Source organism: Seriola lalandi, unplaced genomic scaffold (assembly GCF_002814215.2).
Source record: "Seriola lalandi dorsalis isolate HSWRI2012SDOR001 ecotype SW California unplaced genomic scaffold, Sedor1 jcf7180002054331, whole genome shotgun sequence".
NCBI classification, from domain to species: domain Eukaryota; kingdom Metazoa; phylum Chordata; class Actinopteri; order Carangiformes; family Carangidae; genus Seriola; species Seriola lalandi.
The window spans coordinates 56,709-66,336 of record NW_019524884.1 but is presented as its reverse complement, the minus strand read 5'-3'; the positions used below and the strand labels follow the sequence as shown (position 1 = coordinate 66,336).

Sequence of the window (9,628 nt, the reverse complement as noted above, 5' to 3'; positions counted from 1 at the left end):
ATTTTAAAATTTTTGCTGTTTGCATTGCGAGGCAACATCTAGCTAAACAGGAGGGGGGTCACATGGCTGGGCTCTAGGTTTTACCATCCTGAGTTCCAAGTTTTGAAACTAGGTGAGAGAGTCATTCTCAAATCGTGAACATACTCAGTCTACAGGACCAGAGAACAGCGCAGAATCCTGCCGTACAGTATCATTTAAACTGTCTGTCCAGTGGAGATAACATTATGCAGCAATCTCACACACGCAGGCAGCCGCAGACGCACAGCCATAGTAACTCTGCCAGCTAATGGGCAGACAGCTTCATCACCGTCTTTCTCTCTGTCTCACTCTTACTGAAGGAAATATGTTGTTGGGTTTTCCACCCACTCGTCCCATTCTCGTGATCGCGATATCTGAGGAAAGCCTAGAGGAAATTACTTCAAATTTGGTACAAACATTAATTTAAACTCAAGGATGAACTGATTTGAATCTGGCAGTCAAAGGTTAAAGGTCAAGGTCACTGTGACCTTATGCGGCTGATAACACTTTATATCCAAAAGGTCAAAGGTCAACCACCACTGTGACATCATAATGTTCTGCAAATACACTTAGTACCTTGGTGGCAGCATACCAACATGAGGGGGTAAATCTAGTTTTGTGTTTAGTTCTGTTCACACCTGTGTGATTCCACCTTGAGTTTCTCTGGGCCTAAACTAATTTATGTCTCATCCCAAAAGGTGACTCAGCAAGCAAAGCTCTCGGGGCGCAGGCAGTGGATCTCCTTCTTTCCAGTCGACACCTCCTAGCTATGTCATGCCTCCCTGCCCTCTGCAACATCTGCTGCATCTGTCTGAAGCATCTACTGCTAGAAAATAAAGAGGAAGGGGCAAAAGTACAATCTGGAGACGAAGACAGAGGAAGTGAGACACGAAGAAGAGGAGAGAGTGAAGACATAACAATGGATGTAACAAACGGCAGAGCCCAGCTACCTCCCGCACTAGCTCAGATACCCTCCACTCTTACCCAGGTCTACCTCACTGTTGTCACTGCGTTTCTGAGCCGTGAGCCTGATAAAGGAGGAAAATCCGACATGGCAACGACCACACAACCTCCTCAAAGGTATAAAACAAGTAGAGCAATAAATGTGTTAATAATGTTTCACACCACGTCAACGTGTAAAAACATTCAATAAATCTTAAATGGAAGAGGGGTAGAAAGGCGGTGCACCTTGCTGTAATACAAACATGGTCGTAAAGACAGAACAGTAAGTAGTAGTAAAGAAGTATAACAAACTTACTTTTAATGTAATACTTATTTACTTACTTTTCAGTTTAAATTCAGTTTTCACTTTCATATGATCTTTTCTAATTTAATGTACCAAAGCACGAATAGTAGTTGGTTAAATTATGATTAATGCAAATGAATTTGTTTTCTGTCTCTTTGTGCAGCACTGACCGTAGGCTGAGTCAGTATCCCTCTGAGTTGTGTGAGCTAAGTCAGCTGGCTTGGAGAGGTTTAGAGGAAAGCAAGATCGTCTTCTTGAAAGAAGATATTCCTCAGGAAGTTCTGGAGTTTTCACTCAGGACAGGGCTCTTCTCACAGGTCAGGCATGGTTGTGAATGTTTTCTTCATTTCTTCATCTTCAGTGTGCAGGGTTTCCTCTAAAATTACAGGCAGGTTTGGCTATGACATACTTTCTTTGAATCATCATCAGCAATTAAAATTGAATGACTAAACGTAGTCAAGAGCATTAGGAATGCATTTGTATGGTGGTAAAAATAGATTAGTAAAATTGCAACAACCCTCTTTCAAATATTCCAGTAAACAGAATATCTGCAATATGCTGTAGCATGAACAACCACAATCAAAGTTTGTAGACACATATTGTAACATCTTCATACTCAAAACGTCTGTGTGTAACCAAAGACCTTTACTTTGGCCCAGCTCAAACATGGCAGTAACATGCGTCTCCACGTGCGTCTGGAGGTACCACCTGCGAGTGGATCACACTTCCCTGCTCTGTATGCAAATAAACACGTATGTGTTGTTGTTTTTAGCAGATGGAAATGTGGCAGAAGGGCACATTGTCAATGTGTGTGTGTGTGTGTGTGTGTGTGTGTGTGTGTGTGTGTGTGTGTGTGTGTGTGTGTGTGAGAGAGAGAGAAAGAAAATGGAGCTTGAGCGAACCACATCTCAAATGTGTCTTGGGTACGTTCACATCTGTACTTAGAGCTGTGCACTTGTGAGCGGATCACCCGAGATGGATTTTTACGCCATGTCTGAACAGGGCCTTTGACATCACCATTGAGGCAGTTCTACATTTACTTCACCATGGCTGCTAATGATCCAAAACAAACATTAGAACTCAACTTTTACCTATTCTTTACAGTGAGCATTACAGCTTTACTGAGCACGTGATAATCAATAATACATTTTGTCCCTGTCTTCTTGGAAGGTGGAGCTCAGACGTGAGGATGGGATGCTTGTCAATGCCTACAGTTTCATTCATCTGACAATACAGGAATTTTTGGCTGCACTCAGAATCATGACCAGTAATGATGTTAGTGACATGCAGCTCAAGAAGAGGTAAGGAAATGAAGTTCAGGAAGCTGGAAAGGAACATTGTTATATTTTATTTTAAACCACGGGACTCTTCCTCTATGGAGCTGTCAGGTAGTTTCTGAAGGTGAAGATTTGGGATCGGTTTTACTGTACTGAGTTTTGTGTTGTGTGTTTAGTCTGTAACAATTAATTAGAATTGATTACATGTGTTAATTTATGTGATAAAACATTATTATATGACTGCTGTGCATTTCAAGTATTTAGCTGGTGTTTTTTAATAGAATCACTGAATTTTCAGCTGTGTGACGCACTGGGAGCGGACACGGTTCTCATACACAATATTTACAGTGTAGTGTGTACGACTCAGTTTTCTAAACACTAAACTGCTGCCTCACTTGAATGAGATCTGTTTATACTTGCCTCCCACCTTTGCACTGCGGAGTCTATGCTAGACATAAAATACCAAATGGACTGGCAAAGCAAATTTCAGTTCAGGCAAACACTAGTCTGGCTCACCGGATGTAGACAGTGCTCACTTCCTGACAGGCATATGTTCCCCTCTGACTATGCAAATTTAGATAAACACCAACCTGTTGTTGTGCTGCTTGCACCTGTCTTTGCACTGCCACCAAAATAGATCCTTGTAACTAAAGCCTGAAAACCGATCTGATAAATAACAACTAAATAATCATAATTCTATTCAATGAAGAACCATGCTCGCAGCTTATATCTAAACTAAATTCCAAAATCACACCTAAATCATTAGAGTGCAGAGGTATTTTTGGAATCTGTAGTTATTGACACAAGCAGAGGAGTGCTACAGCATTTGACCATAAGAAGTCAGACTGTATACCAGGAATAACTTAGCCATGGAAGCAAGATGAGCTGTGTAAGTTGAGTACACTGGGAGACATGTCTGTCCCTCTCTAAAAGGAGGTCAGAAATACGCAGGCACTGAGCAGATGGTCCAATCACAGCAGTGAAGGCGCAGGGGGTCAGCAGAGGTGGGGGGCACTGAAAGTGAGACGTGGCTGTGACGCAGTACAAGGTGTACACTGTCACTCAAGCAAAGCCTTCGTGTGTACGGCAGCGCTGTAAATTATGTTACCGGTCTTCCTTTTTCTTATAGTATAATATTGTTTCGACAGAGTGCGCTGTTGCTACCTCACCTGTCATCTAGATGCTCCAATTACAGACAAGTCAGCAATGTACTTTTTGCAGTTCACACTTTTCAGCTCAGGGCCTTAGTCGAAGACCGTTGAAATGGTGTTGCCCTGTGAATATACGTGTTAAATTAATTAAGTTTTGACTCTGGATGTCTGGCAGTTGATACTCATGACATAGAAAACGTCTCTGGCTCAATTGTACTTGTCCAGTAAGGTAGCTACTAGACTTTGTGATAAGGTCGCTGAATGTTATACAGAAAGTAACACGCAAAATCTCAACAGCAGACCAACATAGAATCCTTTTACAATATCCAAACAAACACCAAAACCCCTCAGTTTGGTTTGGTTCTGTACAAAAACTGAACTGTTTTTTACACAGCAATATAATGTAGGTGTGTAACTGGGTCTACTTCAAACATTGACTATGCTCTTATCTTCTTCTTCTTCTTCTCCCAGATTCAGTCTCAAAACTCGTTGGACGACCAAGTCGGACCAGAGGACAGTCTTCACTGACTCTCTGCACCTATATGTATGTGGTCTTGCTTCCCAACACTGCACCCCAGCCTTAGTTCAATTAGCTAGAGCTTCTGGTGGTACGGGAGTCCAAAGTTTGGTCCAAAAGCGACAAGCCCTTGTTCTGAAACTGCTAAGCAACCTGTGCCACAGCAACACCCTGACAGGACCCAAGGTAGAATGAAGAGAAGTAAAACTTGATAAACTGTTATAATTTTTCTGGCAATTGTTCAGGCTGCCCTTTGTTTTCTCTCTCTCATTCCTTCCTTATTACATCTTCCCAGATACTAGAGCTTTGCCACTGTGTCCAGGAGAGCCAGGACCACCAGCTGGCTAAGAAAGTTGTGGACACGAGACCTACCCTGGAGCTGCGCAACATCTGGCTATTGCCTAATGACATTGAGGCTCTGGCTTTTGTAGTTAACTCAGTAGGTAATAATGGCATCGGCTTGGACTTTGGAGCATGTTCAATGGAACTGGAGTGTTTAGATGTCCTGCCCAGGTGTCAGTACATTCACTACCTCAGGTACGTAGACACAAACACTCACACAAACAAAATGATACATAGCATCAATACTAATGCATGCATATGCTCACATACTTTCAGAAACAAAATCAAATAGCATTTAGCAGTGCTAAACAAAATGCTAAAATGTTGAGTGCACAGGGAAGGTGAGGCTAAGAACTACTTTTATGACCAGAGGTGCAGTGCACTAAAGGGGCAGTTGAATACTGCAGTCGTAACACATGGGAATGGTGAAGGTGAAGGTGACGGTGTTGAGCCGTGAAGAATCTGAAAACCTGCGTTTAGCTTTGGGGTGTTAAAGGGAACAGATGCGCAGAGGCTCCGGAAAAATCTGCTGCTTTGCCTTTGATGTTTTGCAGCTGACTAACCACCAGCCCCGCATACTGTGAAACTGCCTGGAGCTCTTGATTTCCTGCGTGTGAAGTGATGTGTGACGTGATCACAGCAGTTTTATTCCCTGGGGGCTGGCACACATTCCATGGGCAGCACCCATCTTCTCCATTTGAAAAGCGTCCTTCTCCAGGACTCAGACTAAGCTGCTGAAATAACAAACAGATTCCATCTGTAAAACACACTGAAGCTCTTGCACATGTGCTTGACAGACAGTGGTGAAAGCTTGGAGTTTTGCTAAATATGAAGGCAGTCATCAAACAAGACATCTGGTGCCAGCAGCAAGTCTTGCCCACAGCTCTCAAGGTCTTTGGGCCATTGTTCCCAATGTCAGTATCACAGAGCTGCCATGCACATATACCATACTTATTGCAAACTGTATGCATACATTATGTCACCCGGCGGGGAGACAAGTGTACTGTCAAACTGGCAAGGGGTGTAGCTTTCTTTAGGGGCCCCTCTTAACCAATAACTATATAATAAAATTAAATATTAATAATGAGCTATGCAGAAGGTAATCTTAATCTTCTTAATTTTCAGTGACATTTAAATTTACATGCCTGGACATTATGGCTGGTTTCATTGTGAATGATGCATGTTCTTTTTCAATATTTGTGTGCCTTCAGTTTTCGCAGCCGCAAGTATGGTGACAAGTTTGCTGAGAAGCTGTCCTCCATTTTGCCTGAATTCACAACCCTGAGGAAACTCGAGTAAGATTTAAATTCATTTCAAACCAAATATAATATTTAATTTATATTGAGATTATTTATTTCATTTCCAGATTCTCAGTTTGCTTTTTGAGTCTCTTAAATCCATTCAGACTGACATTTGTTCAGAGTAAGTGATGTTCTTCCATCCATATGGAGAAGACGCACTTGAAGTGAACAAATCGCACAGCAGTCATTCACTTGTCCTTCCCTTTTTTCGCGCTGGTCAGTCCTGCGTTCTCTGGAACCCCACAATGCCTTTTGAAGCGATTTGCTCGTGTCCCCTAGAAAATGAAATACAACCAGTCAGTCCTCCTTCCACATCCCTTAACACATCCCCTTAGCACACTGTTTTATTGCAAACTTTTCTGTATTATTATTGTTTTTTATCTTATATTATTGTTTGGCATTTTATTTAATTTCCCTTTTGTGATTTATTGCAGGCCTGAAATGTTTATCCTGGTTATTGTTAGTGTGATCGGCTGATTGTCTGTATCCTTTCAAGGTTTTGTGGTGCCAGTCTGACTGCCACAGGAGCAGCTAGTTTGGCTTCTGCTCTAGAGAAGTGTCCAGACATCACTGAAATCAAGTATATTTTCTGTCTTTCATGTGCAACATTAATTTCACTGCTAAAGTAAATGATGTAAATGATGCAATTTGACACCAAGCTTTTGTTCTTGTGTTGCAGTCTAAGTGACAACAGTCTGAAAGATGAAGGGATCAAACACATAGCTGATATCTTTGCCAAACTACCAAAACTGGTCTCTGTAATGTAAGTTGAGACTGCTATTTTTTAATTACTTTAACACAATGTCTCATGATTGAGAGGAAGGTTAATGTGCGTGTCTGTGCAACTTTCAGGCTGAGTCGAAACAACAGCTCTCTGAAAGCAGTGGACTACCTCATTGGGAAAATGTCTTCATGTTTGAACATCCAGCATGTTCATGCAGAGTATGATTACACACACATTCACACACGAACAGCTACACAGGTGTCATTATTTTTGCATGATGCATCACAGAGGCCATACAATACATCCACACAGGCTCAACACTTCAACACACTGTCACATTTGACTGCAGTTTATTGACTGTATATCCTCATTCTGTCGGCTTGGTATTGTCACCATTTTTGCAGCCAAAATATGTTCTCCTTCACTTTGAGTCTTGCAACCTTGTTTTAGAGACCTTAAAGCAATTGAATATCGTTTTACACCTGTTATACAATAAAGATTTTTTTGTCCTTCTGCAGTGCAATGAAAGAATTGAGAATTACTTTCTACCAAAACTCAGATATGAACAGGTGGGTTTTATGATTACATAAAACTAATAAAACCATAACGCAAATACTGACCATACTGAAATCTTATGTATTCCCTTTTTTTATGTAATTGCCTTTGCAGCCATAAAACTAAGTCTGAACCAACAATCAGGTAAGAAATAAAACATTAACTATCACATGTTAACTATTTGCCAAAACTTAGGTGCATAGCCAGTTTCCTTGGAGAACTTTGCTCACTTGTTAGATTATGGTTGTAAGCAAAGTGCATGCACCTTAATTTTTTTTGGGATACAATTCATCTTGACCAGCAATGGCCCCTAAAACTGTGACCTCAGAATTACTGTTGTATTATTACTATGAGATCTGCACATCATCTAATTAACTTTAATTAGTTTAGTTTCTGTGCAGATTGATTCAAATTACAGTTTTCAACGTCGATATTTGTCACTTTCTGTTGTTGTTTTAAGTCTTTACCTTTTGGTGCCATTTTTCTCCAGCCTGTTGAACCAGAAATGGAACAAGCCTGAGATGCAGAAAGTTGCAAACTCATTAGCGTGTTGCCCTGCCTTGTCTGTCCTGGAGTAAGTAACTCTAAATACGCCTCTTCAAATTTAGAAAACCTCCTACTCATGTTGCAACGTGCAGAATAGACTGAATAATACAGTTATACAGCCAGTTATTGACTTACTGTGTGTGTGTGTGTGTGTGTGTGTGTGTGTGTGTGTGTGTGTGTGTGTGTGTGTGTGTGTGTGCGCGCGCCTGCATCCTAGTTTGTCCGGAGGCCAGTGGGATGTGGAAATTCTGAAGACACTGACTGAGTTTTTGCTGAAGTTCAATGTCACCAACAAGATCATGTGAGACTGAATTTGCTATCCATCACAAAGCACATGATGTAATGCTGACATAAAGCTACATGTATTCTGCATATAGTTTTTGTTATAGTTTTTATTCCAAAAATATCACAAATACATTTATTCTATTTAAATTTTTTATTGGTTAAAGATAGGCAAGTACACAAAAAATGTGTTCCACATCCATAAATAAATGAACAGCAGCAGTTTGTTAATGTTCCCATTTTCTCTCAGTCTCAATGACAGCTGCTCTTCGGTGGAGGGCTTGGTTGTTCTGACTGCTCTGCTCTCGAAGTGTCCTGCTGTGGTGGATCTTCATATCAGGTGCAAACACATCCGTAATGTGCATTGCATGCTTTAGCTGAACACATGCAAAGTTCACACATGCAACATAAACAGATACAGAATGACTCATATCATATTATTTCTTTTGCAACAACTCCTGGCTGGTGTGAAATAACAGTCAGTATTTTTCAGTGTTTTACAGCATTCTTCTTTGTTGCAAAGCACTGGAAACAACAGAATCTTAAACCACAGATTAGTTCATTCAGGTCTGAATAGTGGGTTTGTCACTGCTATGTAACTGCATGTTTGTTTATGTTTTAGACTACAGTCTAGTCCAGATCCTGTTCAGGTGTCTATAGTGTTCTCTGGAGGGAGAGAAAATCCTGCAGATGGAATCTCTAAAACACTCTGGTATGTATAAAGTTATTAAAGTTTAAAATCTATTTTAATCCATTTTATTGGTTTTATTTTTTCATTTTTACCAATCAGTTCATTCATCTCAAATTTTTTACGTCAGCTTCTTTAGTCACTTATAAAGCTTTTGAGTTGTGAACTGAACCGACGGGTGTCGTACAAATGTAAATTGATAATGATAAAGATGAATCATTGCCACAGTGTCTCTATCACAGCAATAATGAACAGCATTTCGAGAGCATCATGTGGCAACAGGATGTTGGGGTTGGGTGTGATGCTGAAAGAGATCAGTGTAACGGTAAAATAAAAATATATGAATCAGGGAAAGACGATTCATAGGAGCAGTGTGAAATGATGCAGACGGTGATGATATTACTCATTATTGACATTACTAATGATGATTATGATCGTAATGATGAAGCTGTTGCCTCTGTCAGTCTCAGTTGCTGTGGTCTGCTGCATGCTGATCTAGAGGGAGTGTGGAGCAGTTTGGGGACGTCCTGTGATCTCACTGTGCTGGAGTAAGACACAAACCACATACACACTGCAACACTAACACCTGTGTCTCCGACTCCTCAACCTTCTACACTGGCTACCTTGTGTGGCGATCTAATGGCTGGGATCTGACTATCCGCTTACCTCTCATGTTACGTGCTGATCAGCAGTAGCTTCCTAAAACTTTCCGCCATCAGCAGTGAAACTCCATCACTGCCTTTAAGCATTCACACCTCACACAGAGGCTTCATGTGTATTTACCATGTGTGTCTGAAACATGACAGGAACAGATCCAGTAGACTCAGCACTGGTAGTTAGTGTGCCTCACAGATGCAGTTGTTGCTCATGCAGCGACTTGTGACTATGTGCCTTTCATCAACCTCTTAGTAGACAACTGATTATGTTGTTTATACCTCGTCTATTTGCCTCATTATGTCTCAAAGAGTAAGAAGGCCTTCT

At 41.0% G+C, this 9,628-nt stretch overlaps 1 protein-coding gene across 1 annotated transcript in view; it reads left to right on the top strand.

Moving 5' to 3' along the window:
* The window catches only part of nlrc5 (NLR family, CARD domain containing 5), a 31,455-nt gene that overhangs the window by 8,148 nt on the left and 13,679 nt on the right, over positions 1–9,628 (top strand). The window contains exons 8-23 of the mRNA XM_023407217.2: positions 717–1,098; positions 1,428–1,581; positions 2,435–2,565; positions 4,164–4,395; positions 4,505–4,746; positions 5,763–5,846; positions 6,349–6,432; positions 6,532–6,615; positions 6,705–6,794; positions 7,095–7,145; positions 7,246–7,275; positions 7,622–7,705; positions 7,895–7,978; positions 8,210–8,299; positions 8,582–8,671; positions 9,112–9,195. Coding sequence (XP_023262985.1) covers positions 717–1,098; positions 1,428–1,581; positions 2,435–2,565; positions 4,164–4,395; positions 4,505–4,746; positions 5,763–5,846; positions 6,349–6,432; positions 6,532–6,615; positions 6,705–6,794; positions 7,095–7,145; positions 7,246–7,275; positions 7,622–7,705; positions 7,895–7,978; positions 8,210–8,299; positions 8,582–8,671; positions 9,112–9,195 — 1,996 coding nt within the window. The remainder of the gene's footprint in view (positions 1–716; positions 1,099–1,427; positions 1,582–2,434; positions 2,566–4,163; positions 4,396–4,504; positions 4,747–5,762; positions 5,847–6,348; positions 6,433–6,531; positions 6,616–6,704; positions 6,795–7,094; positions 7,146–7,245; positions 7,276–7,621; positions 7,706–7,894; positions 7,979–8,209; positions 8,300–8,581; positions 8,672–9,111; positions 9,196–9,628) is intronic.